The sequence below is a fragment of the Temnothorax nylanderi genome, unplaced genomic scaffold (genome assembly GCF_030848795.1).
Source record: "Temnothorax nylanderi isolate EJ_2023f unplaced genomic scaffold, tnyl_v1.0 TNYL_tig0137_pilon, whole genome shotgun sequence".
Taxonomy (NCBI): Eukaryota; Metazoa; Arthropoda; class Insecta; order Hymenoptera; family Formicidae; genus Temnothorax; species Temnothorax nylanderi.
Window position 1 is genome coordinate 25,001 of NW_027249199.1, and position 26,743 is coordinate 51,743.

At 39.7% G+C, this 26,743-nt stretch overlaps 6 protein-coding genes across 16 annotated transcripts; 2 read left to right on the forward strand and 4 right to left on the reverse strand.

Moving 5' to 3' along the window:
• Window positions 1-868: 868 nt before the first annotated feature.
• On the reverse strand, window positions 869-3,881 carry LOC139777082 (uncharacterized). Of its 2 annotated transcripts, XM_071714281.1 has the most exons (3): window positions 3,823-3,877; window positions 3,700-3,760; window positions 869-3,512 (listed from the first exon to the last, which is right to left on the reverse strand). In XM_071714281.1, exons 2-3 carry the CDS (start codon window positions 3,727-3,729, stop codon window positions 1,806-1,808), a joined length of 1,737 nt encoding a protein of 578 aa, XP_071570382.1. In that variant the 5' UTR covers window positions 3,730-3,760; window positions 3,823-3,877; the 3' UTR covers window positions 869-1,805. The 2 variants fall into 2 exon arrangements, with proteins under 2 accessions (XP_071570382.1, XP_071570381.1); XM_071714280.1 differs by having other exon boundaries at window positions 3,700-3,881.
• Window positions 3,882-5,224: 1,343 nt separating this feature from the next.
• LOC139777067 (uncharacterized) lies at window positions 5,225-6,187 on the forward strand. The gene is made up of 3 exons (XM_071714262.1): window positions 5,225-5,433; window positions 5,731-5,834; window positions 5,926-6,187. Exons 1-3 carry the CDS (start codon window positions 5,365-5,367, stop codon window positions 6,098-6,100), a joined length of 348 nt encoding a protein of 115 aa, XP_071570363.1. The 5' UTR covers window positions 5,225-5,364; the 3' UTR covers window positions 6,101-6,187.
• LOC139777066 (uncharacterized) lies at window positions 6,180-8,263 on the reverse strand. 3 transcript variants are annotated; one of them, XM_071714260.1, is made up of 3 exons: window positions 8,088-8,263; window positions 6,860-7,989; window positions 6,180-6,773 (listed from the first exon to the last, which is right to left on the reverse strand). In XM_071714260.1, exons 2-3 carry the CDS (start codon window positions 7,946-7,948, stop codon window positions 6,480-6,482), a joined length of 1,383 nt encoding a protein of 460 aa, XP_071570361.1. In that variant the 5' UTR covers window positions 7,949-7,989; window positions 8,088-8,263; the 3' UTR covers window positions 6,180-6,479. The 3 variants fall into 3 exon arrangements, with proteins under 3 accessions (XP_071570361.1, XP_071570362.1, XP_071570360.1); XM_071714261.1 differs by having other exon boundaries at window positions 6,860-7,353; window positions 7,483-8,255; XM_071714259.1 differs by having other exon boundaries at window positions 6,860-8,263.
• A 2,166-nt stretch (window positions 8,264-10,429) lies between these two features.
• LOC139777048 (kinesin-like protein KIF23) lies at window positions 10,430-15,554 on the forward strand. 4 transcript variants are annotated; one of them, XM_071714213.1, is made up of 15 exons: window positions 10,430-10,562; window positions 10,676-10,789; window positions 10,953-11,519; window positions 11,656-11,829; window positions 11,929-12,127; window positions 12,224-12,362; window positions 12,449-12,651; window positions 12,738-12,842; window positions 12,922-13,004; window positions 13,111-13,241; window positions 13,353-13,561; window positions 13,652-13,798; window positions 13,901-14,056; window positions 14,172-14,408; window positions 14,505-15,554. In XM_071714213.1, exons 2-15 carry the CDS (start codon window positions 10,779-10,781, stop codon window positions 14,679-14,681), a joined length of 2,538 nt encoding a protein of 845 aa, XP_071570314.1. In that variant the 5' UTR covers window positions 10,430-10,562; window positions 10,676-10,778; the 3' UTR covers window positions 14,682-15,554. The 4 variants fall into 4 exon arrangements, with proteins under 4 accessions (XP_071570314.1, XP_071570315.1, XP_071570313.1 ...); XM_071714214.1 differs by lacking the exon at window positions 10,430-10,562 and having other exon boundaries at window positions 10,619-10,789; window positions 12,931-13,004; XM_071714212.1 differs by lacking the exon at window positions 10,430-10,562 and having other exon boundaries at window positions 10,620-10,789.
• LOC139777051 (katanin-interacting protein-like) lies at window positions 11,730-20,351 on the reverse strand. Of its 5 annotated transcripts, XR_011719253.1 has the most exons (15): window positions 19,700-20,351; window positions 19,482-19,595; window positions 18,957-19,366; window positions 18,013-18,362; window positions 17,724-17,861; window positions 17,328-17,471; window positions 17,050-17,203; window positions 16,662-16,924; window positions 16,380-16,569; window positions 16,116-16,277; window positions 15,748-15,887; window positions 15,569-15,670; window positions 15,370-15,476; window positions 11,986-12,171; window positions 11,730-11,844 (listed from the first exon to the last, which is right to left on the reverse strand). XR_011719253.1 is itself a non-coding variant. In XM_071714220.1 (14 exons), the coding sequence occupies exons 1-14, from the start codon at window positions 19,792-19,794 to the stop codon at window positions 12,162-12,164; spliced, it is 2,379 nt and encodes a 792-aa protein (XP_071570321.1). In that variant the 5' UTR covers window positions 19,795-20,351; the 3' UTR covers window positions 11,871-12,161. The 5 variants fall into 5 exon arrangements, 4 of the variants coding, with proteins under 4 accessions (XP_071570321.1, XP_071570323.1, XP_071570320.1 ...); XM_071714220.1 differs by lacking the exon at window positions 11,730-11,844 and having other exon boundaries at window positions 11,871-12,171; XM_071714222.1 differs by lacking the exons at window positions 11,730-11,844; window positions 11,986-12,171 and adding an exon at window positions 14,805-15,277 and having other exon boundaries at window positions 19,482-19,587.
• A 156-nt stretch (window positions 20,352-20,507) lies between these two features.
• Window positions 20,508-26,523, reverse strand: LOC139777064 (monocyte to macrophage differentiation factor 2). The gene is made up of 5 exons (XM_071714257.1): window positions 25,894-26,523; window positions 25,772-25,847; window positions 23,595-23,840; window positions 23,116-23,377; window positions 20,508-22,938 (listed from the first exon to the last, which is right to left on the reverse strand). The coding sequence occupies exons 1-5, from the start codon at window positions 26,033-26,035 to the stop codon at window positions 22,681-22,683; spliced, it is 984 nt and encodes a 327-aa protein (XP_071570358.1). The 5' UTR covers window positions 26,036-26,523; the 3' UTR covers window positions 20,508-22,680.
• Between the last annotated feature and the right edge of the window lie 220 nt (window positions 26,524-26,743).

The following is a 26,743-nucleotide window of genomic DNA, read 5'->3' on the forward strand; positions in this document are numbered from 1 at the left end:
AAATCTTTGTCGCTCATCGAGCGACCTCGTTGAATATCCGAAAAGGCGTAAGATGACGTAAAATATTGACATTGATGTATGCACGTGTTGCGAAAAAAAAGGCAAATTTGAAATAAATAATATACGCGGAATCACACGAGATTAATTCTGTTGATGCGTACGTGAACGAAAGCGATCAGTTATCATTTTGCACGCCGTCCTTAATCTCGTGCCGCGATCTCTTATCCAACTTATTTTACCGTTGACACTTGTAATCCCCTCACTCGCATTTTTCTCTGTGCGCGGCGCGGCGCGGCGCGGCGGTAAGCTTAATTGTGCCTCGATGCTTCGATGCCTCGTTTAATAAATGCCTTTGTCTCTCCGTTGAACTAAACAATAAATGATATGCTATAGCTATAAATGCCACACGTAATGCCTGCGCCTCCGCAGCCATTAAAATAGCTTCGATATACCTAATAATGAACTTGCTTAATTCGCGCGCGCTCTAGCTCTGAACTCTACGATTTTATCATTTACCGAGAATTTCGTCTCTGGACGTAGCCCTCATGTTTCCCTTCTAATTTGCCTGCGATTTAAGTATATTGTATGTACAAAAACAAAACAAAACAAATTGAAAAAGGCGAGGTAGATTATAGTCGCGACGTTAACGTGTGTCAATGCGTCAATCCATCGATTCAACCTTGAGATTATCGTACCGTGTCCGATAATCCGCTATGAACAGCATTATGAATCATAATTTGTCCGAGTTATAAAACGGCTATAGATACAAGAGATTAAAGCGCGCGCGTATCACCCTTGCTCTCTCATGTTCGCGTGGTAGGCAGGCAGGCAGGTCGATTAATTGAGCTAGATTCGAATTGACAGAAGATAAATTTCATCTCGTCTTTTATTTAACCCAAGTGCAAACACATATAAGTAGCTACGAATGTTGAATCGGTTACAAAATCTGTCCTGCGGTCCTGCCTCTGACAGCAGCAGGCATACCCAAGCAGGTGTAGCAGATTGCGCGTCTATAGCCATTATACGCACCAACCTACCACGCGATATCACACTATTCACGGCCGCAACGCTACGCCGCGCGGCTACGCTTTGACGCTTTGTCATAGCTCTTTCGGCAAAGCCTGGGCTCTTGGGCATACATACGTCTTATGTACGCCTCAACATTTTACAACATATACGACGTTATACAACGTTGTAAAATCATAACGCACAGTTGATGTTCTTTCTCTCCGTGTATCAGGTGTATGAACGATCGAAAATCGGCGTCGGATTTACTTCGCTGTCGAAAGCTAGTATGTATGTACATACATTAACTTTATGACGGGAATTTAGATAGCGAAATGTTTTAATGTAACATGTAACGTGTGGTGTTTACTGGAAATCTTGCAAACAGCTTTATCTGCAATAACTCTAGAGTACGAATACAAACGTTTATCGCGCGCGTGTATACATATGTACATATATATCGTAATATATTCTATTTTAATCATGGTTAATTCGAATCTCACTTAATCTTTAAGCACTACTTGTAATGTATGGTGTAACCTATTTTACAGCCTACTTTTTTATATAATAGCTGCATTACGGTGTTTAGTATTGTAATCTCTAAATCCAGTCTCTCTCTTTCTCTCTCTCTCTCTCTCTCTCTCTCTCTCTCTCTCTCTCTCTCTCTCTCTCTCTCTCTCTCTCTCTCTCTCTCTCTCTCTCTCTCTCTCTCTCTCTCTCTCTCGCACGAGCGACACATTACACGTTGGTGTCAATCGTATCAATCGTATGTTGGCAAAGATTCTTCTTAGCGCTTTTCCTTAGCAGTGTTTCTTTGGTTCGTCAAAGACATTATCTACGTCCAACTGTGACAAGATCTCGTCGTCCGAGTCATACTCATTATCGTTAGTAAAATAGCTTAGCAAAGCTTTTGAATTTTCGACGTTACGTTTCATATTTGGCAATGTAGATCTCACGCTTACATTCGAATCTCTACGTGACATATCGTCGTAAGACGGGAAACAATTGTCACGTTCGTAACGTGTGTTACGCGTTCCGCAAGATTTTACATCAGTGACGCACTTCTGCGGCAAGGGCTTTTGAAAATTTATCGTCGATTCCTTTTCCATATTTCTCACTTGCAAGTCGCACCGCTGACGTTCACTACCTCGCGAAATAGTCGTACTTTTGCATAGCGAACGATCGAGACGACTCTGCTCTTCCAGAGTCGTAAAGTCACGATCGGTAGTAAGAAAAATGTCCGTACTATCCAAGTCGTCCGTACCCATCGAATAATTGTTAGCGTTCGCTAACTCAGGTTCGCGAGCCTCGATTCTGGAACTGGATGACGGGATGAAAGAACTAGCTTGCCGAGATGATGCGGTCTCACGACTTTCAGCCTGCATCTTTTGCAGTCCAGAGATGTAAGCTGATTTCGAAACTGGCATACGCTCGTTAATCTTATTTAATTCGACGTTTGAAGTCGTTTGGGACAAAATGCTTTCCATAAGAGACGTACTTACAATCCGGCCTTTATCCGAATATATGGCTAACAAGTTTACTAGGGATACTAAAATATGATATTTATTTGTTACTACGTACGTTGTAGTTTTTAGTAGTCCTACATCTCGTAAAAGAATCACTACATTTGGCTCCAATATGCCGGGATAAGTTAACGGAATATCACGATGAATGGTGCCTTCAATGCTACCCGTCGAATCTTTTAATACAACAAACGGATCGTCGTGACTATGATCTATGTAATCCAATACACCGGCTATAAATTTTACTTTCGTACTCTCGCAATGACTAGAATTCGCTTTGTCTTTAACAGTGGAAATCTTGTAATCCTGTAAGAAATTTTTTGGCAGGTCGTTCGACAAAAGTTTCCAAGCTTTCTCTCCAAACAAGTTTTTCTCGTCTTGGGACTTAATCTCGATGTGCTTGGTTGCCGTGGTTTTATTTCTTTTCAATTCCTCAACGCTACTTAGATAAGATGCAGCAGAGATATTATTGTTGTTTTTCACGTCTGGTATCAAGCCAGCTGGACCAGGAAATATTCTAATCAATTTCACCTCTTTCGCGAGTCTTTCTTCAGTCATAGGCTCGTGACTCTTTTCTCGGGACTGCTCTTCATACTGGAACACTTTCGACGTTGCGGCGTCCACTTTAGACTGAAAACGTTGCGTCTTCCTTGGTTGGACCCCTGGCGGATCATTTTCTATCTCCTTCGCAAAGTCAACGGTCTCTCGAGAGGTACTTTTCTGGAAAATTCCCAACAATAGGTCCCCTCGTGATACGTCGTCGTTCTCTTGATTCTTGAAAGGCGAATCGTTCGACGCCTCGACATTCGCTACGATATCCAACTCTGATTGCCGAACAAAAGTACTATCCGTCGACAATGACGGCAAAACCTCGCGACTGTCCACTCTACGCCGCTTGAGAGACGATGTTTTTTCTCCATTTTGACACGGAGAATAGGATTTCCACCTCGTCTCCTCCTCGACATCATCCCCGTCGAAAGCATCCTAGAATAGTACATGGAACAAGTACGTGTCAGTTTGTCCATCTTACAAATTACATTGAAAGATACTCTACCGGAGTTGTCTGTGCCGGAGTTGCGGTGATAATACATTACAATATACGAGAAAACACACTATAAGTCGCAAATTAGCCAGAGAAATTCTAATATGATCGTACGGTTAAAAGACTCACTTCAAAGATCCAATCGTCACTTTCGAACATAATCTTGCATAATCAAGAAATTTCTGCTAATCTGGAAATATTAATATTCGTTCAGTCTTCGAGTCTTCAGTCGCCCGCGCGTAGTAAACGCACCGAGTAAACGTAAACACCGTTTCAGACTTGGGACTTGGGCTGCATCCCCGCATGTAGAGAGAATGCGGACATAGCGAAACGGAACTAAAACGGAATCGCACTCTGATTGGCTAATCTCCAGCAGGTGGGGACTCTCTCAAGATGGGATATTAGCCAATCAAAGGAATTTTAAGGGTCGGCAGGAGACACGGTGGAGACCTCTGTCGGGTTGGCTTAGCTGCAACTCGCTGCGAGTCCGTATTTTATCTATTATAAATTACGGATTCGTAATAACAAGATTTCTCATAAAATAAGTTACATATTCGTGAATTTTTTTTATATACTCTTTATATAATAATGCAGTCCGCTACAGAGCCCGATTTTGCATTTTTGCTCTTAAAAATTTATAATAAATAAAATACGGAGTTAAAGTGCAGTTTAACGTGCACTTAGTGCATAAAGTGCACCTGAGTGCATCTGAGTTTGTTTGGGTCTCCTGCCGACCCTTAATTCCGTTCCGCTATTTCTTTCTCCATGGGGATGCACCCTTACAAGCTTACCAATCAAGTGAGATCCCATGGAGCGGAAGGAGCGGATCACCAATCACGGGACTGTTTCGACGGAATCTTGGAAAGGGTTCTATCAGAACGAGACCGTGATTGGTGATACGCTCATTCCGCTTCCGCGTAATCCGCTCCGTGGGACCCGACAGCTCGGGAGTCTACAATAGGTGTTTTAAGTCCTAATGCGGGGTCTGCGATGCGTGGGTCGTGGGTCGTGAGTTGTAGGAAATTGTTCAATCACAATCCAATTTGAGAAGAATAATCGACTGTGATTGGTCAATTCTTACGACTCACGACTTGCGACTCGCATTGTAGACCCCGCGCATAGGCCTTATGCCCGTATCAGACTACGGATTGGGATTGGGATTGGATTGAAATTTGACCAATCAGAGCAAAATTTACTAAACTTGAGATCAGTTTTCTCTGTTCTGATTGATTAAATTTCAATCCAATCTCAATCCTAATCCGTAGTCTGATACGGGCTTTAAGAAATTGAGGAGAATAATCTCGACCGTGATTGATCAATTTCTTAAGGCTTAGAGCTTAAAACACCCACACATTGTAGACCCGAACTTATATAAGTGCTGGTCTACAACCTTGCTTTAAAAAAAATTTAAGCTCTAAGGCCGAGTTTCCACTGAGCGCGTCACGCGTCGCGTCGTCTGTCGTTAAGGCTGAGTTTCCACTGAGCGCGTCACGCGTCGCGTCGTCTGTCGTTAACCAATCAAAACATCCAATTTTATTACATTACTTGTGGCGGTATCAAAATGGGATGATTTGATTGGTTAACTCGTGATGACGCGACGCGTGACTAATGTATGTATATATGTAGACATCTCGACATCTGTAGTTTCAAGCTAGGGGTCCGTTCCGTTTCACGCATGATGCGCGCATTGTCTATAGTAAACGTTACGTATGCTATAGATAAATGCACGCATATGCGTGAAACGGAACGGACCCTAGGTTGAGATAGGTTTGGGATTATGATGCACAAGCCACAATGGAGTATCTGTCAAGAGTGTCAAGCAATACATTCTTTATATTAACTTGGAGTTTCGCGATTTCTCCGGTATGTCTGTGCTTCGCTTATTATTTCTACTTTCTCGGCTGTCATACTTTTTTTCGTATTTTAATGTGATATATCATGGTGAGATATCGTGATGTCGCGAAATCACGATAGACGTTCGTAGAAATGTCATGCTTTTAAGGAGAATGACAGCCGTGTATCAACGTTTATCAACCAACTTGCCTACCAACTTGGATGTCGATAGAATTAATGTTGCATCAAAATGTTTACGTCTTAATTTATAATTTTTCCGACTTGTCTCATAAATTCGATTTTCGGTTTTCTTGCATATATTTTCAGACTACTGCGCATTACTGCGTATGGGGCTTATGTGAATCGTCACAGTATTGTTGCGACGAAAATGTATGCTGCAGCTACAGAGACTACGATATATGGATCACTGTGTAAATATGTCATAAAATAGATTTGAGTTTGGAAAATGCGTCATACTTTACACATGTATTAAGATCAATCTAACAAAATTTTCATCAATAGGGTCATCATAGCTGGAGTTGTAATTGGGATGATACTGGCTGGTACATGTCTTTACTATAATCTATGCCGTATCTACCTTTATCTACAAAAGAGATACTATGGCATCAGTTCTGTGTCGATGCCGTCAGAATTTGATTCCGATGGAAAATCAATAAAGCTATCATTTCAGGAGTAAATACAATTAATTGTGACTCTCTTCGTCATACCAAATCATGTAATATTCCACCTTTAATTATAAATAACAGTAAATTAGGTAAAATTATACATGTCTATAATATTTATTCTTCTGTGTTGAAAAAATATACATATCGAGAAAATTTGTGTGTGTGTGTGTGTGTGTGTGTGTGTGTGTGTGTGTGTGTGTGTGTGTGTGTGTGTGTGTGTGTGTGTGTGTGTGTGTGTGTGTGTGCATCTACATTCTATATATATTTCTACCAAGTAATTGTATTTAGTTGATATTTTTCTCGTTACTTATATATAACTTTTTATTTGCTGCTTATATTACGACAATTTAAAGTTTGACACACTTCTGACAAACAAGTCCTATACATAATCTATATCTCATCTATACTATATTTCCATTCGAGTATCCTATCGCTAATTTTAAAGGCGTTCCAATCATCATTATTGATGTTTGATACTCGAGATTTAACGTGCACAGCCTCGCAAATCTCCTTTGTATCTTCGGGTATGAAAAAGTCTGAAAGTTTCGGTACTACATCTTTTTGCCGTGGTTCTGGATCTTTACTTCGCATAACGGTAGATGGCAATTGTCTTTCATCTATACTCAAATCCACTAAATTTTTGTAAATTGCTTCGTCCAATGGAAAATCGAGTGCCGTGGAAATCTGTGAGACAAAAAGAGAAACGCTTTCCAATGTATACACATATACATATATGCACACGTAGCTGGCCAATTTATATAAAGATTTACCTTTCCGTTTAGAAAACTCTTAAGCGTAGATGGCAAATGACTGACATCTGTGACAATCTTCTGCTGTTCGAGTTCTTTCAGTTTATTTACGGTACACACGATAGAGTTGTATTCAGGTTGCGCCAAATCTTCTACGGTAACATCCGATACCGTGTAGACGGTACGTCTTTCATTTTCGTCACTTGGTTTTGTATCGTTCCGCTTCTTGCGAAAAACTCCTGGCCCCACGGATGTTTTTATCTTAGGGCCCGCGACGTTACGTAAAACGATTTTCTTGACCGGAGATACTTTATTTTTTGCCACAGTCTTGTAACGCGACGTAACACGAGATAGGGTAGTTACAGGTTTTGCATTAAGAATTCCCCCTTGGATCATTGAGTTCCTCGTTCTTTTAATAATGCTTGGTGCAGATTGCGACTTTGTCATGTTTGACCCTTTAAACGCTGCTGGTCTTGCAACATTTACTTTTTCCATACAACCAGCCTGCAAAATACCTGTAAAAAGTTTAGATTTTACTTGGGTAATATTGATTGTACCTTGTTGCGAGTTTTCCGTTCTTGTTTCTCGTTGACATTTCATTTTTTTAAGGGCTAGATATACAGTCCTTTTCAATGGACAAATACCTTTATTTTCTTTCCCCTTTTGTTGCAAACACTTTATGCGCTCTCTCGAAACGTCATCAACTCGTGGATTTTTACCAAGTTGCAACATTTTACAACTCTTCTCTGTATTCCGAATACCATTTGCACCGCGCAAAATCATTGTACTCTCGACTTTTGTCACATTTTTATCAGAGAAAGATGTATTCTGGACATTGCCACGTGTAATGCTGCGATATGACGAGATGTCATTGTTACAATTACTCAAAGATACATCTTTGTCACCGACACCGACACTCGTGGATTTTGTAGGATCTACAATTCTGACGGGCTTTTTAAGAGATAAGAGTTCCTTGATTCTTGGACCATTCGCTTGCGCAACGGTCTGTTTTTTACCATGTTCAACTATCTCCTCCTCGTTTCGCGCCTTGTCGGAAAATTGACGGAATCTAACTTTCGGTCTTGAAATTATTTTAATATTATTCGTCATAGCGAGATACCGTTCGTATAAATTTCATGTAACATGTGAATCTGTGATAAAATCAAATTACCTTTTGCAAAATGTTTCACCGTGAAATTCAAATTTTATCTAAACGATCTAAACATTCTAAACTATAAAATACACATACCGACACGACACTCACGACAGCCACACCAGCCGGTCGATTCTGTATCTTGGGACGAGGTGAAAATTACAAAATTGAGGAAATTCACTAGAGAATCTACAATTTCATTTGTCGAAATCTAGTAAATCTGTTCACTTTTGTAATTTTCACCTCGTCTCAAAATACAGAATCGACCTCCAGGAGCTGCGTTCGGAAACCTCACTCGTGACTCGTGACTCGGGTTCGGGTGCACATGGGTGCACAGTGCACACCAGCAGAGTCGTTCTGTCCTTGTTCAATTTTGAGTAATGCTGGGTCTACAATGCGAGTCGCAAAGTCGTGAGTCGCAAGAATTGACCAATCACAGTCGATTATTCCCCTCAAATTCGACTGTGATTGGTCAATTTTTGCGACTCACGACTTTGCGACTCGCATTGTAGACCCAGCATAAATGGGCGCGTTCAGCAGAACAAACCGCTCAGTAGCAATCGAACGTGATTGGCTCTTACTTTTAGACCCAACAAATCAACGTACCGTGTTGATAAGACGACACTCAACAGGGGACCTATTATGGACTTGTTCGGAATGGATTCCGATCGGAATTATTCCGTTTTCCCTAGAAAAGACAATAGAAATCTAGGAAATAACTGAACAATTCCGATCGGAATCCATTCCGAACAAGTCCATAAAGCCCGTATCAGACTACGGATTGGGATTGAGATTGGATTGAAATTTAATCAATCAGAACAGAGAAAACTGATCTCAAGTTTAATAAACTTTGCTCTGATTGGTCAAATTTCAATCCAATCTTAATCCCAATCCGTAGTCTGATACGGGCATAATAGGTCCCCAGTTGTGTCTGCTGAACGCGACCAATGTCTTAAGGTGCGAATTCATGGGACGCTCGTTTCAGCGTATCGCGAGATCACGTGATTTCGATCTAACGCTAGCGTCAAGCAAAGAAAGCTGGATTTTCTCAGCTTTAAGCGTCAAAGCCAAAGCAGCGCGAAGACGCCGAAATTTTGACGCTGTTTTCCTTTTCATGAATTTCAATTGACGCCGGCGTCAATTGTGGTCATGCGACCTTCTTGCCGCTGAAAATGAGCGTCGAGCGTCAGCATGAAAAGGCACCTTTAGGCTGCGTTCCCACTATACGCGTCGCGCGTCGCGCGTCGCGTCGTCTGTCGTTAACCAATCAAAACATCCCATTTTATTACATTACTTGTGACGGGATGTTTAGATTGGTTAACGACAGACGACGCGACGCGCGACGCGTATAGTGGGAACGCAGCATTAGGCTGAGTTTCCACTGAGCGCGTCACGCGTCGCGTCATCACAAGTTAACCAATCAAAACATCCCATTTTGATCCCGTCACAAGTAATGTAATAAAATGGGATGTTTTGATTGGTTAACTTGTGATGACGCGACGCGTGACGCGCTCAGTGGAAACTCAGCCTTAATAATTTGCTAATACGGTCATTTGATTGGCTGGACCGACTATGGCTGCGGTCCACTTGACGCTACAAATGCTTCCAAGTATTCCTCTTCTCCTTTCTTTTAATGAAGAAAGAAGGAAAGATCGAAGAAGAAAGGTGAAATTTCATGGGCAGTGAAAAGCAGCAGCAGATCGTACTGATTGGCTACAAAATAGACAAGTTTTAGAAACTCGACAACTTCTCTATTTTGTAGCCAATCAGTACGATCTGCTGCTGCTTTTCACTGCCCATGAAATTTCACCTGAACGCTTCAAACTTCTAAAGCCCGTATCAGACTACGGATTGGGATTGAGATTGGATTGAAATTTAATCAATCAGAACAGAGAAAACTGATCTCAAGTTTAGTAAACTTTGCTCTGATTGGTCAAATTTCAATCCAATCTCAATCCCAATCCGTAGTCTGATACGGGCATAAAGCATTTGTAGCGTCAAGTGGACCGCGCAGTCTATGAATACCGCCCTAGGATTTAACCAATCGGAACGTTTCTTCAAAAGCTGTTTTAAGGTGGAAGCACATAAAATTGCAGGAGCCATGAGCAGAACGCATGCGCTATGGTATCTGTAGAGCTCTACAGATACCATAGCGCATGCGCATATGGCTTCTGCATTCTGCTCATGGCTCCTGCAATTTTATGTGCTTCCACCTTTAAGGGCCTCGCACACAAAATTGCATAGGCTGCATATGCATAGCATAAAACCGCTAAACCAATGAGCATCTAGCATAAAGTCGCCATATTGATTTACATAAGATGCTCATTGGTCCAGCGGTCTTATGCTATGCTTATGCAGCCTATGCAATTTTGTGTGCGATGGCCTTTAGCTGTTCCGATTTTTATGTCTATGGCGTGCGCGCGATGGTTAATAAAGGGAGCTTTCCAGCAAGTGACACAAGCCGACACAAACGTCGTTCTATCTTTCTTTTTTGGCAATGAGTAACGAAGACAAAACGATACCTGTGTCGACTTGTGTCGCTTGCTGGAAAGCTCCCAAAGTTGGTAGTTGGTAACACTGTACTACATTAAACGCCTGACGCCTGGCCTGACATCTATGCATGCCAAGCTTCAATTTGAATGAAGATTGTAACGATCTTTTACACTCGTGTGTCTTAATTTTAGTTTAGCGTCATAACGCTCATCGAGGAACGAGGAATCGCTCTCACAATTGTTGCGGCATTCTCTTAATCGACTTAGGAAAAAGAGCGGATCGACTTATATAATAATGAAACCCGCGTAAGTATTGTAACGTAAAATGTAAAATCAAGTATCGTTGAGCGTCATTCGATAGATCCGTCCTGAGTCGTTCCGTTCAAGTACACGCATATGAATTTTAAGTAAGAGAAAAATATTAAGAGATAAGAGAGATTGAGGTGGACCGACGTAACAAATGTTCCAGACGTTCCAAGACTCCAGCCCGTAGGCCAATCGGTCGGCCGAAGGGATCTAACGTGATATATAAAGATCCCGTGCAAGTTTATTGCCGTTTACGGCCCATGCAATCTCCGACGGATGTGTCGTGCATGAGAGTCACGTCTGATACGACGGTGGTGATAACACCGCCGGAATCAGCAGCCAACTTTCGTACTACAGCTAGCAAAGAGATACAAACGACGTTCAGTCATGTATTTACGCCCGATGTGACGCAGAGGAAGATATTTGAAACAGTCGCCCTTCCCCTGGTTGAAAATCTTATTCACGGAACGAACGGTCTCCTATTTACATATGGTGTGACGGGTAGCGGGAAAACTTATACGATGACCGGGGGGGAACTGCAGGATGCTGGTATCATGCCTCGGTGCTTGGATGTTATTTTCAATACTATCGCGAATTATCAAACGAAAAAGTTTGTCTTTAAACCTGATAAATTAAATGGTTTTGATGTGCAAAGCGAGGCTGACGCTGCGCAGGATAGGCAGGATATGCAGCGCGAACTGTTGAAAAGAACTGGGAGACTCGGCAAACGGTAAGCTTTTTCCTAATACTTAATACCTAATAGAATTCTCGATAGAGATAGACGCGACAGTCTTGCTGTGTTAGATCACATAGGTGTTAAATAACGTTAAACTGATATATCACTCATGAACGTACATCCACGATAGCCGTAAGGTGGACAGCGATGGGGATAGTAATCCGACGGTAGCTCGCGAACGTAATGAATCGCAAAGCGTGGCGGTTGAAACGGATAAAGTGTATGCTGTATTTGTCACGTATGTCGAAATATACAACAACAATGTCAACGACTTGTTAGATGAGATGGATGATATCAGAACCAAGTAAGAGAGCATCTCCTGAGGAAAAAAAATTTTTTCTGCAATCTCGTTATGTGTTTTTATAAAACACCTATTTATTTCTTTAATTTATACTTAACATAGGACACTGCAGAGTAAAGTGATTAGAGAAGACGGCAACAAAAATATGTATGTACATACCGTCACGGAAGTTGAAGTAAAAAGTGCGGAGGAAGCTTTTGAGCTGTTTCAACGTGGACAACGGAAAAGACGAGTCGCGCATACGGTATTGAATGCAGAATCGAGTAGATCGCACAGCGTTTTTACCATCAGACTTGTAAAGGTAGTACACGCTCTTTTTGCCACCTCTTGCTACATCAGAGTGATCTTGAAATACAATCGCTTTAATGATTACAATGATTACTTTCCTGCATATTAGGCACGTTTAGATCCCGAAGGCGAATATGGAATGCAGTATAAACGGGTCGTGTGCGTAAGTCAATTATCTTTAGTAGATTTAGCAGGCAGCGAGCGAACAAATCGCACTAATAATGCCGGTCAACGTTTACGAGAAGCAGGTGAGATGGCATCTCCACATTTCATTTGTCGTATTTGTGAAATTTATGAAAACCTTCAAGCAATGCGTACATATAATTGTGTGTAGGACACATTAATAACTCTCTAACGACCCTGCGATCGTGTTTGGAAATTTTAAGAGAGAATCAGAATCAGGGTACAATTAAAATGGTTCCCTATCGAGACTCCAAGCTTACGTATTTATTCAAAAACTATTTTGATGGGGAAGGACAAGTCATCAGAATGATAGTCTGTGTAAATCCAAGAGCGGACGATTATGACGAAACAATTGTACGTCGTAAGATACTATATAATATATCTATATAAAGAAATATAAAATATCATTAATTTCTACAAAAATTTCTCTTTGTGTGTAGCAAGTCATGAAATTTGCGGAAATGACTCAAGAAGTGCATATCACGAGGTCTAATCCTGTAAAATTGGACCTCGGTCTCACTCCTAGCAGAAGACAAGTGAATAAGGTAATGGCTGTAACTCGAATAACATTTTACAATTCTGAAATGTGCGCGCGCATGAATGCAAGTTTTATCACATTTTCAGATACTCAAGGAAACGAGAGGCAAATTGGAGAGAGGCCGAGTGGAAGCCGTTGATTTGAACATTGACGTAGGTCTAGTGTACAGGTGTGTTGCAACTTGAACAGCTGTTATAATTCAAATCTCCCCCCCCCCCTCTCCTCTTTTCCCATGATGTAATCGAATGTTTTTATCACACTTTCATATATTTTAGTTTGGGCGGACGGTTTCCTCAATTAGAGACTATCACCTCGGACAATGATCAAGTAATACTATCTTTAATACAATTCTTGGAACAACGTATCAACAAGCGCAACGTACTTCGTGCGGATTTACAAAAGAAACGTGAGACATACAATTTTTGGAAAACTTATCTCATGATTAGCTAACTAACAAAGTGCTATAACGTGATGATGATGATGATGATGATGATTGACATGTACATTTCATTTATAGAAGAGGATTTTAGACGGATATTAATGGGAATCGAGCAAGAAAATGGAAGTTTAAAAAATGAAGTAGCTGTGTTGAAAACTGCAAATACACACCAGAAAAGAAAGATATCGGCATTAGAAGGACACCTCTGTAACACAGAAACGCAAATCAATGATCTTTCACGTGAATTAAACAATGCTAATGATAAGGTGCGAAGCTTACAGCAAGAGGTGAGATTCGTATGCGTGCAATGTGTCCGTTCGCTCGTACGCTACGTTAATTTAAATTAATATATATATATATATAATGTTCGTGCATAGGTGAGAGATCGGGAGTTGGCATTAAATCAACGTTCAATAGATAAGCAAAGAGTGAAGCAGAGATATAATACAAAGATGCGAGTCGAGACAGATAAATTGACCAGAGAGTTTGAAATAAAACTGCATCAAGGTCGCGAACATCTTCAGGTAATTATTCTGACTTAATATTTAATATTTGTTTTTAACTTTTGCGCACATTAATAAAAAAATTAAATATGTCATTAATATATTATTTACAATCAAATGAAGAAACAAGAAGACATGTTACGCCAAGTAAAGCAAATTGTCGACGACAATAACATTAATCCTGCAATAGCCTCATCGAGAGACCAAGCTCCAGAGTTGACAACGAGAGTGGTCAGTTCAGATAGAGATACCAGAATATCACGAAAGGTTGCCAGTTATGTAATTACTCTTTCCTCTTAAATATCTTTATATCATCGTATAAACTTGAAAATTTGTGTATGTATAAAAAAGTTGGGGAAAGGGTGGAAAAAAATAACAATTTTGTTATATGTAGGATAGAATAGCCGTTTCGAACCCGAGGTATAGACGATCGCAAAGTGCCGACAGATGGATCGATCATAGACCTCAGACTCTCGTGCCAATCGGGACTGTACTGCAACCATTGATGCAAAGACGGCGAAGCGTAACGCAACTTACTTCCCCGAAAGAAATTACGGATGGCGCGTCTAGATATTGTCTTGTCGCGCAAGAGCACGATACGGACGGAGAACTTGAAACGAAATTATATAAGGTTTCGCAATTTATGCATTCAGAGAATGTTGTTGACACGTGCAATCTTTATTATTAATATACACAAGTTCAAGATTTCTTTTTTTCTCTTAAACAGGGCGACATACTGCCAACGAGTGGTGGTGGAGCACAAGTAGTATTTAACGATATGGAATGTCTGAAACAATCGTCACCGAAGGCGAGGAAACGTACTGGACCTCGTGAAGAGGGAATGGACCAAGTAGATATTTCTACATTAACGAAAACGAAAAGACCACGAGTAATACCCTCGTAACTGAACGTGTCATTCGTCATAATTTACTCGAGAGCGTCAGAGAAGTGAGATATCCGTGTAAAATGTGTTTTCCTTCGCATTATTATATAGCGACTCGTGTAAGAAGAAAAAAAATTCGTCATGTGTGACCAGACGTATGATTTATTTGATGTATACATATCTCTTTACTCGTTCTTACGACCTAATCAAATCTTTATATCGTAAATCTCTATATATTGCAATTTTTATTGTTTTTCAACAATATTCAAGATAAACAGCATTTGTACATCTAATATTCGTATGGGATGGTCATTACAGAAACATACGGCAATGTATGAATATTATCATAATATTATAAATCGATATATATGTATTTGTATAGTATATGCTACCGTAGCCATTAATTATTAAAAAACGGGACACTAATATAAAAATAAAAAAGTCGCGATGTAAGTGTAAAAATATATGTACAATTTTAGTATGTGTTAAACGTCTGTGGCGTTATTATGGATTATTTAAATTGTAAAGATGTATGTGGGCGAAGGGATGGATCTGGTAATGAATTAGTACCCGAGGTATTTCTTCGCAAGTTTAAAAGACGGTCCTCTTGCTCCGAGCTACAATTATATGGATGTATATGTACATGCAATCGCAGTCAAATTTTTTCGTCAAATTTTCTCTGCTTGTTAGCGTTGCTCTTGCGACTTACCGATTTGCGAGATTCTCATTACTGCTTTCCTTTACAAACGTTACCAATCCGTATGAGTTGTGTTTATCCAACGTTCCATTGTAAACTAGCAAGTCGTCCACTAGTATCTACGAGAAACAAATAATTTTAGTACAATTGACAAATTGGAGAATTATCAGTCGGAATATACTTGTAGATTGACGTAATTTATTTCTCTTACCGCAAATTCTTTAACTCTCCTTTGTGGGGTCTTCCCATAATTCCAGATTTTGATCATTGATACCATAATGGGATGATAAAATATTAAATACACACGATTTGTCTGAAAAATGTATCAGGAATGTTAAATGGTGAATAACTGACTCTCTATTATCTTTTGGACGGTTTATTTTCGTTTACTTGTCCAGGAAGTATAGGAGCCAGCCAGGCATGCCGTCCGTCTCGAGTATCGTTTGTCCCATCGATAAGTTTGTCCGGTGTACGAATATCGTTATCTATTCCTTCGATTATGTTAACGCTTTCAGGAAATGCGGCTACGTCTAGTGAAATATGATCGGCGCATTACTTAACCATAATCATTGGTGGTGGAAACATAAATTATATCGATGGAAATAATTTACAAATGCAAATTATAATTAGAAATTCTTTTCTTTTTTTTTTTCTTCTTCAGAGAGGAAAGTGTATAAAATCAAGTTGATAATTCTGTTATAGCGTATAATAGAATTATATATATCTTTCATATAAACTTTCGTACAAACTGAACATACTATCTGTAGTTAACTTGATCTCGTTTCCATGATTGTCATATATCTGTATCCCATTGAGACCAACGTAGTAAGAATCTCCCCATGTGGAGAAAATTATTAATTGATACACGAATCCTCGCGGCATCGACGGAGCTTCGTAGTTCGAATCCAAAGGCTCGAGTTCTGAAAATCGTATACGACGCATGAGCATTTTCCTGGAACCTGTATATTACTCTTCTATCGTGTCGACTTCTCGCACGCTGCCGTCTCTCTAATAACACATACCTTCGGCCGATTTAATTGAATCGGTGATACGATCCAAAAAATGTTCTTGAGCAGGTGGTTTAAGGAAACTGATTTCTTGGACAAAGTCATAATGGCAAGATCCCGGCGCGCGTCTTAACAGGAAGCCGTCGGCATTCTCGTCGGCATATAATAACTGTTTACCGTCTAATTTAATTAGTAACTGTTTTACCTGTGCAAAGAGAATCTCTCTCTCGTTTAGCTGGCCGTCGTTGCGTTATTAATTACATAAGTTGTTGCGTTTGAACAATGTATACATCTTACTCCGCAATAAGATAACTCCAAGGATGCGTTGTAATTCCAAATCCGCATTCTCGTTAGGTACACATCCGTATCGAAGGTAACGGTTATCGTAATCCTCTTATCTAACGTCACGTCCGCTAGCCACATGCGATCCATTTCAGTTGTAACATTGTGCCCATCGATCAGTCTCGTTAAATGCGTATCGGCCACATTACAATGCAAGTTGGCGTTTACCAACGGGACTGCTGTACCTTGATCTCCGATTAATTCTATACCGGTAAGGCCTACAAAGCCGAAGCCGATGCCGATGCCGATGCCGATGCCGATAAAGATTCCGATTCGAGAGTGCATAATAGATTGCAGCGTTGCAGCGTTATCTTATTTAATGACGCTACTTTTATTTACTTACCAACCAAATGCTGTAAACCCCAATTGGAAATAATAATTAACTGAATCTCTCTGCATGATAGAGCGGTAAGAGTGGTATCGTGAATTTTGCTATCGCTATACAAGCTGGGAGAATTCTCAATAGAATCGTTGCTTTTACGTCTCGCTGAGGTAATCTAAAAAAAATCACCTTTGTTATATCTATCTCGTTACGTGTGTGTGTGTGTGTGTGTGTGTGTTACGTCATGCATGTGCATTATTATAAATAAATGTATCGATGCGCGTGTGGCTAGCTCTTACATTGTCACTGGTTATCGTTGCCGTTATTGGGCGAATTATTTCTTTCTCTTCGCAATCGGACGTCCCATTATTGAATTCTATGAACGTATTATCATGTTTTGATATCAATTCCAGAATATTTTCGTCCGTCGTAAATAATACAGTCTACATCAGCCAATATTTTTGCGCATTACGTATAAAATTAATTTCGTGTAAAATTTATTATTATGCGTGACAAAGAAAAGAAATTTGAAGACTGAGAATATACTAGGTACTATAAGCGTACGTATTAAATTAATAGATCACTATTAAATTAATATAGTGACACGCACAATTAACGTTTCTATGATATAGAACTATATAATTTGTACAACTATATATTTCATAATTTGTGATTTATTTGACAAAATTTCTTACATCTCCGAAGGAATCGAGGCTACCCATGTCGTCTCCCGAAGCTTTAGCGATTTCTCCGTAAAAGATGATAATGTCATTCAATTTAATAATAATATCTTTGGCTCCTCTAAAGGAATGTATTCTGGATTTATTGTAGTTCTGGAAGAAGAGAGTAAGAAAGAGAATAATTTCAGAGATCGCGGTGAAGTGTACTTTTACCGCACGTACGCACGCATTTATTTATTTATTTATTTTTTACATCTAGAGATTATTTTACGACAGTCATAAAATAGGTAAGGGGCCTGCTCACCCATATCCTGATCATTGCTACGGTAATCGTGAATTCAAATATCATGTAAACGTAATGATGGTCGCCATTCGAATAAGGTGTTAGCCATAAATTTGCATCGTCTCTCGTTCGATTAATACCATTAATTAAGTTATTTATAATATGAGGATCACGATCGTTGTTCAGTGATTGACTAGCGCCTGTCGTATGTGCACGTATCTCTTTTATTCTGGCTGGTTCTCCAGTATTTGAGAAAATTTCGATACCATTGAGGCCTACGTAATGTTTGTCACCCCAGGTAGAGAGAATATCAATGATCAACGAGTCTCCGGACGGTAGTTCAGGAATAATAAAATTTTTGTAAGGTTTACCTAAAAATAATGTACACTAAATTATTTGCATATTACGAGGACGCAGAAAAATGCAAGACTTTAACACGTTAACTGCCATGACTGTGTGGGGCGTGCCGTGTGACAGCCGGCGTCATCGAAATCTCTTAAAGCGTTTGTAAGTATAATATAGTTAACTGTGTGGTGTCGTCTAATAGAAAATTTTTAAGTGACATAAATAAATAGTTGACAATGTAGCAATGTAAAGTAAAAAGTGCGCTACACTTTAACACGGTACTTACTCGTGACGATATATTCGTTTATTTAATCACATTACGCGTTTATTATTTGTCATTACGTGCTCGAGATAATGAAAATTTTACTTTGGCGTACAAAAGGTAAGATGCAAAAAATACTACTTGCTGGGTAGACAACGCAATAATGCTTTACATATCTACTTATGATTTCAAAATGAATGTATGTCAATCTGCTACAAGGCTGATTATTATTTGACAAATGATTTAACAAAATATCGTTTTCACACACACACACACACACACACACACACACACACACACACACACACACACACACAAGTAATTGGTACGAGATTTGAAAAAGCTTCTTGATACCGACCAGATGGTAATGTCGACTTTTCTTCGTTTTGCGTGCTAAATGCAGAACTGTTGGAACAGTTGTCATCTGACAAATGTAATCGTGTATCTGCACGATTCGAGACATTTGGTATTTGATGCTCCAAGTAAAATTCTTCTTCGTCCCAATAATTTTTATTGGAGCTTGCCAAGCTTTGGAGCGTGCCGCGCCTTTCCATCTGTTTCCTCTCCAAACATGCATCAAATCCATGAAAATCGTTCTTTGTACGATGTTTTGTATTTAAAACGGCCGAACAAGCACGTGTTTTTCTCCGCTTAACTTGTACTTGTTCGTTCTTTGGTGTATTCGGCAGTGATTTACTTGCGGACGTTTGTAATTTAATATCAGCATCGATATAAAGATCGCTTAAGCTTGCGCTAGGTTGTTTATCTCTATAAATAAAAATACCACCAAAATGAAATGTTTCACATTACTACTTACTGTACACACCGCTGTATGTATAACTCTTTAAACAATGTTGTTTTATTGTATACATAGATCTCTTACGTATCATCTTCCATTTTGACGGTGATATTCTTAAAACAATGCTGGTCATCGATTAAAAATGTTTCCATTTGTAGCGATTCGGCATCGTTACTTATGCCAATTCTTTCTATATCGCTAATACAAAGGCGAGAGTAAAAAAAGGGTAGAAAATAATCAATACTGTCATATTCATTTTTTAAGAGGTGAGAATAAGTAATATGTAAAGTAATGCTATATACTCGGTCATCTCCAGTAACCACGATGGCATTTTAAGCGTGTTGGCAGCCAAGGATGTAGTTTTACTCTCCGTCTTATCATATGTAACATTATCCATACTTTATTTTCTCGTTTCGTCGCTGATAAGATCCTCGGTACGCCACAACTCGACCACTCTTATAATAATAATAATGGATCGCGAAATTCACGCGCACACGCGCGCACACACACACACACGCGCGCCACACACACACATACACACACACGCGCGCGCGCGCGCACACACACACACACACACACACACACACAATCTATTACTTTATTGAAAAGTTGTCAATTGCAATTTTTTCACGTTCGAAAGACGTACGCCTATTAATTTTCATGACTACACAGATTCCAAATTGTTTAACTAGATGTTCAATACCGATAATAACCGGTCAGAGATCAGAGTCGGAGAAACACTTATCCATTGTCGGCTCGTTCCATTCTCGCTTTGTTTGCTATCGTCACCATGGAAACCCAGGAAACCCTTCCTGATGTATGTACTTTAGATATGTAGAAGCCCATGCAAGCCTATGCCTATCTGCCTATACACAATTGACCTGTTCTTTATAGCTGAACTTCTCTTGTACGATACATATATCTTTTATCTTTTTCTCCCCACATGAAAAGAAAAAAAGAAAAGATGATAAGATGACCGTGCAAGAAGTTCAGCTAAAAAGAACAGACTTAATTTTACGTTACGGTGTAACGATTAATGCGCGCGCGCGCGCAACTGTTGTCATCTCTACTGTGATAACAAGTCAGTTTTATCAAATATGAGAAGCAGTCTTTGGCCAATATATAATATTTTATTTCTTACTATATTTTACAAGTATTACACTCATTTCGGGAAGTATATATCAATGACAGCGATGCTACATGTTACTCCACGATACTTTGGTCCACGAATTATATAACAACAAAAATAGACAGCGAATAACTCGTAACTGATCATCATTTTGTACTTTGCTTGTCCTTGCGATGTCACGGTACACATGTATACATCGCAAATTAATATCTTTGTTACATCAAGACTTTCGTATTTTAAATTGTCAGTACTGTACATTCTATACATGTGTGTGTGTATGTGTGTGTGTGTGTGTGTGTGTGTGTGTGTGTGTGTCTGTGTGTTTGCGCGCGCTATATACATACAAATAAGTATTACTATACATATTAATTTTAAATATACAATTAATGTGTACACATAAGGAAGTACAAATTACAATGTTTTGTAATATATGTTTATAGATGCACATTACAGATGCACAAGTTATTTTATGATGTATAAACATATTGTAATATGACTGTTACAACAAGTACCACAACTATATACTGAATTACCTGATTTTTTATTCAATTGCGTCCGAGGATTGTTCAAAAAGTTCATATTCTGACCTATATCCGGGAGACTTTCTGACATCTTCTTATCATAACTTTTCAACGTAGTCCTTTCCTACTTCAACGCACCTGGCCCATTGGTGCTCCAGCGCTTCTTGATGCCTCTGGCATAGAAATCTTTGTTCTGATTGTCCAACCACTTGTTAACAATAGCCATCACATCTGAATCGGATCTCAAATTTCTCCCTCCCTCCCCCCCCTCTCTCTCTCTCTCTTAATTCTCGTGAATGTGCTGAGAAGACATGCCTTTCAGGAACAGATATTTTATGAGTGCATTTTTCACCATAACGCTTATCACATTTGCACAAAAAGACAAACTTAATCAATTAGGCTGAAATTTTACAAGAACATGTAGAAAGGATATATACTAAATACCACCGGAGTTTCTTCAAGTCCCTATCTCACACCTGCATGTAGGTCAGAACATGAACTTTTTAAACAATCCTGGTATATCATTTTGAAATATCGTATCGTCGTATCGAGTCGTAACGATACAAGTAAGGCCATTGCGCAATTGTTTCAGAAAACAAACAGTAATTTTAGCAAGTATAAGCAAGTATACATAGTATTTTTGCTTTTTCGTGATTACATACTAAAATATTTGCCAAAGTATTGTATGATACAAATATAATATTCAATTCTTTTTTCCATCACAAAATTTAAATGGCGCGTGTTGGAAATCCTATATTAGATAAAGATGCGAGTTTAGTTTAATTTTGGCACAATAAATCTGCAAACAGAAAGACTTTTAGTAGAGAATAAAGATGTGTATTCAGTCAACTTGATTTCCATTTGTCGCTAAGCTAATACTAAGCTAATCTACATTTTATATAGATCCTAATGTAGAGACTTTTATCAAACTTATCAAGTATAAAACAAAATAATGTTTTTCCCCAAAATATTCTATAATATTCTTGCATTTGGAAAAGTACAGGCATGGTACAATTTTCTTTTTTACAATAATTTGGCATCGTTCACGAATGATATCCGAGACTAATGGATACATTAAATCGAATACGAAAGATACAACGTTCGCTATAAATGTATATTCAAACTCGTCATGTAATTAGCCATAACTGACTCATATTAATATCTCTGCTAATGTAATATCTGATGTTTTCTTTTTGTTTTAATACACAACACATTCATAATATATGAATAGAGGCTGTCTTATATGGCCGTCAGGTACTTAAAAATCTTCTTTTTCCCTTTCTTTTTAATACATATACACAATTCACTAGTCTTCTTTATATATTTACACACTCTGTGTGTGTGTGTGTGTGTGCGCGCGCGCGTGTGTGTGTACGGTTTTAGTTTACTGACATTTGGAATAATTATGAAAAAATGTCTAGCTTGTCTAGCACGGGCAGGTACAAATCACGATTAAAAAATTAATTTGTTCTTATCAAAAACTCTGAATAGACATAAATTAAAGATAGATCTGTCTATCTCAAAAGATAAAAGAAAATATACAGAGTTTACCCTTTAAAACCCTGGGAATGAAACTACATTTTAGAATCTTTAGCATTTGGAAGAAATAGTGGTAGAAAATAGTATACAACTCCTACAATTCCATATGAGGCTTTAGTACATTAGATAATTGTGGCATACTTGTGCCAGATGGTCCAAGAAGATTCGTCGGGCCTGTTTCAGGAAACACGTGGTTCAGAATGGCATAGTAGTGAAATCCAGCCGCCGCAGCTACGAAAAGATGCCAGATTGCGTGAGCGCAAGGTATACGACCGTCCGATTTGAAAAATACTAAGCCAAGAACGTATATCAGTCCACCCAGTTTCAATTCCGTAATATTGTAATAGTTATACTGTAAAAAGATTTATCGTAAATTATTCGATATACCTTTAATTAATAAGATTATTCGAAGCCAAATTATTTGAAATGTATCTTGCTCGAGCGAAAAGTTTTCCGTTTTCGTGCTCTTAAAATGAGAGAGATTCAATGTGTGGGTAATCCCAAAGACAACTCGTTACTCGCTACTTACAACATTAAGGATCGCGACGCTAGGTCCAATACCCATAACCACATAGAAAATAGTTTCGAGCATCTTGTATCTCTCGTGAAAGATTTGCTGGTAGAGGATACCCATTATAGCCATGATCCAGACGACATATCGCATCGACGACATATCGAACAAAAGCTCGTCTTCTGAGAAATGTTCTATATTTAACCATGGAAAGTAACTGGCCGCTATGAAGATGTAAATCATAGCACGATCGCAACGATGCAACGCATCTTTTAGTTGTCTAAAATATCATACGCGATGAATATTACCTCGTTTACCGTGTTACGTGACGCAAGGTGTCGAGAGAGAGAGAGAGAGAGAGAGAGAGAGAGAGAGAGAGAGAGAGAGAGAGAGAGAAAGAGAGAGAAAAAAGGAAAACTAATTGTAAGTATTAACTGTGACAATGAGTAGGAACAAGTGATAATAAATAACGGTCGAATAATGTAATATTGTGTCACCTGTTGTGATTGCAGTAGTGCACACTGTGGAAGAAAGTTGACACTGCAAAGACAAGGATCAAGGAAGTGCCGTATATGCAAGCGGAAACAAACTGAGCCCATGTCGCTGAACGCCGTACCAGTTCGATACTGCCAATTACCGAAGGTACAATCCATATTCCGTGAGTCGCCACATTTGCCATATGTTCAATGGATGTAGGAGTATACGCCTCGTTTGTGCATGCTCTCGGATTCATCCACTTTATCCTGCAAGTACATTCACAGTTGTAAGCTCCGCGTAGCGGATTTTTCATAAAAAAAAATTGCACATCAAATTATGGAAAAATTATTAAAAATAATGAAATTATATACGTTCGTACAATTGTGTTGTGCCGTTAGATGCGAATATTGCGAATAGACATTGACAACATAAAAACCAATAAATATTCTATGCTACTATGTACAATTTATTTCATCCTTAAATCGATATCGAATGAAGCAAATGGCATATTTTGCCGGCGGCGCTGACGCGACAGGAAACTATTACATCATAACTATCATGGAACATGAGCAGTTGTTACATAAAACGAAAGAGGACTATTTAGTTAAATCCGTGCAAAGCGGATAATGAAATTAAAGAATTGTAAAAAAATATATACTGTACTATGTTACGGTGTAGGTTTTGATTATACGTATATGGTGCAGTACAGTAGTAGATTAAAAGCATAGTGAATGATGAAATGGTTAAGTAATACATTCCTGGCATAGAGCTTAAGCTTATTTTTTCAATTCCATAAGCATTATGTCAAAGTATAAAATACATGGTGCGCATCGAGAAAAAGCGTACATTATCCATCTATTATATGTACATACACATGTGACACACACGAGTTGTTATATCAACTGCGAGATACCTGCTTGCTCAACTACTTTAAGGAGAGAGGAAACCTGTAATCCACCAAGTAATCCACGCTACGGCACACAGGATTTCTTTCCGCGTGTTCATATCGGTAGAATGGTAGAAGACGCCGCCCCGCGCAGAGTACGCCGCATGCCGCTCCAAGATGCCGATCCTCTCTCTCTCTCTCTCTCTCTCTCTCTCTCTCTCTCTCTCTCTCTCTCTCTCTCTCTCTCTCTCTCTCTCTCTCTATCTATCTTTACTCCTACAAGCGGTGCTAGTACATTCCGTTAAAGGTTTCACTCTACTTTAAGCCTTAAGGCTTCGATACATGCATGCTTTTCTATCACTTTTAAGCTCGAGTAAAAGCCATACGATTGTAAGGAAGGGTTAATGCAGAAACTGAACGCGCCCAACTGAACGCGGAATTGTTTGATTAGATAATAATAAGATGTCGAGATTAAAGTGCATAATATATTTCTCTCTGTCTCTCTCTCTCTCTCTCTCTCTCTCTCTCTCTCTCTCTCTCTCTCTCTCTCTCTTTTGTCACGTATTGTGAAAAATGCGACTGGTCCTTTGTTTTGTACATCGTATCTACCTGTACAGAGAAGAATTCAATTCTTAACTACTGTAGCTATGGCAAAACGTGGTATGCAATAATGCATGCGTATAACGTACATTTATCACAGCTGTTTAGTGACCCGTGACCCGTGACCCGTGACCCACGACTGGGACTGATTGTGAGACTAGTGGGTAGCCCACAATCAGTAGCAAGGTAACAACTACTCTCGCAGAGCTTTATGACTGATAACAATATTACCCACAATAACTGTATAGAATATAGAGACAACGATACCGCACATCAAGTATTAATCGCAGTCGTCGGTTAGACTGACCGCGTTAACATCATCAATACATCATTGACTCATGCATGCACATATAAATTACTTTGCGTATGAACAGATGCTACATGCCAAACGTCCAGATGAATTCCAAGGATGCAAAAATGCAAAACTATAACGAGAGGATAAAGATTAAAAATGAGAGCGGAGAGCGGATTACCTAACCTAATCTAACTTAACAAGATGGTAATACAAATGGGCTAGCAAGCTTTAAAGGGGAGCCCCAATCTCAATTCTTTGTCTTCCTTATAAAGGTAACATAACTCGAGGCGGCTCGAAAGGCAGACATAATAAATAACATAATAAAAAGTAGGATTTTCAACAGTTTCAAAGCTGAGCTTTCGCGGCGCTTAATTAATACTCCATCTCCATAGTCCGGGTATTCGGGTAACTCTTACTCTTTGATCCGTTGTAGTTGCAGGAAATTTTTGATGGATGCTGTGACAAACTGACGAAGGCAGGTACCGTCCATGACTGATGGTTAGATCAGTTGTAATGGGGCGAGATTTAATAATCCAACGGTAGAGAGATCTGATCGGTCGATATCCCAGTATTCTCAATATTCCCAATCCCGACGAGTATCCGACGAGTCTCTCGGTCTCGGTCTCGGGTAACGTGGTTAACGGCGGCGTAACGGCTGCCGGAGCAGCTGCGTCTTCCATCGCATATCGTTAGTGCCCGACTCGTAACGACGCGTTACGCTCGACATCGAACGATGGGTAGACGCGAGCGGCGAGCCCTCAATTTGTTGGTTCTCTCGAGGAGAACTGGAGAACTGGAGAACTGGAGACTCGTTTCGTCGCGTTTCAGCCGTAAATCCTGACGAAGGCGGCCACTCGCCCGGGTGAGCCCAGCAGTGCCCAGCAGTGCCCAGCAGTGCCCAGACTGCCCAGCACCCACTCATTCACTCGTTCGCTTATACAATAGCCTATATTCTAATACCGTACTGAGTACCGAGTACCGACACTACTGACTACTGATCCAGTAGTCAGTACTGATCACCGATGCGAATTGCGAATATGCGAATGGAAATTGCAAGTGTTGCAAATGCTGCCGAGTAGGCAGTAGGCACACACAACAGACACACACCGAACGACCGAACGGCCCGAGCCCGAGAGCACCGATCAGCTGATGAGTTGGTTCGTTGGTTGCAGTGCAGAGTGCAGAGTGCAGCCATCAGCACTGAGTATGACCAATCAGCTTCTTCTTCGTGATTGAATGGCACCAATGGCACCGGGCGGAGAGTTAGGCGGTTAGGCTCCACCCATACGGCCAGGGCCAATCAGCCTTCCGTTCTTTTCAAAAATCCCAAGTATGGCCCGATATGTAGCGAATAGCGATTGCCCCGGCCGCCGGCCGCGTGCGCGCGG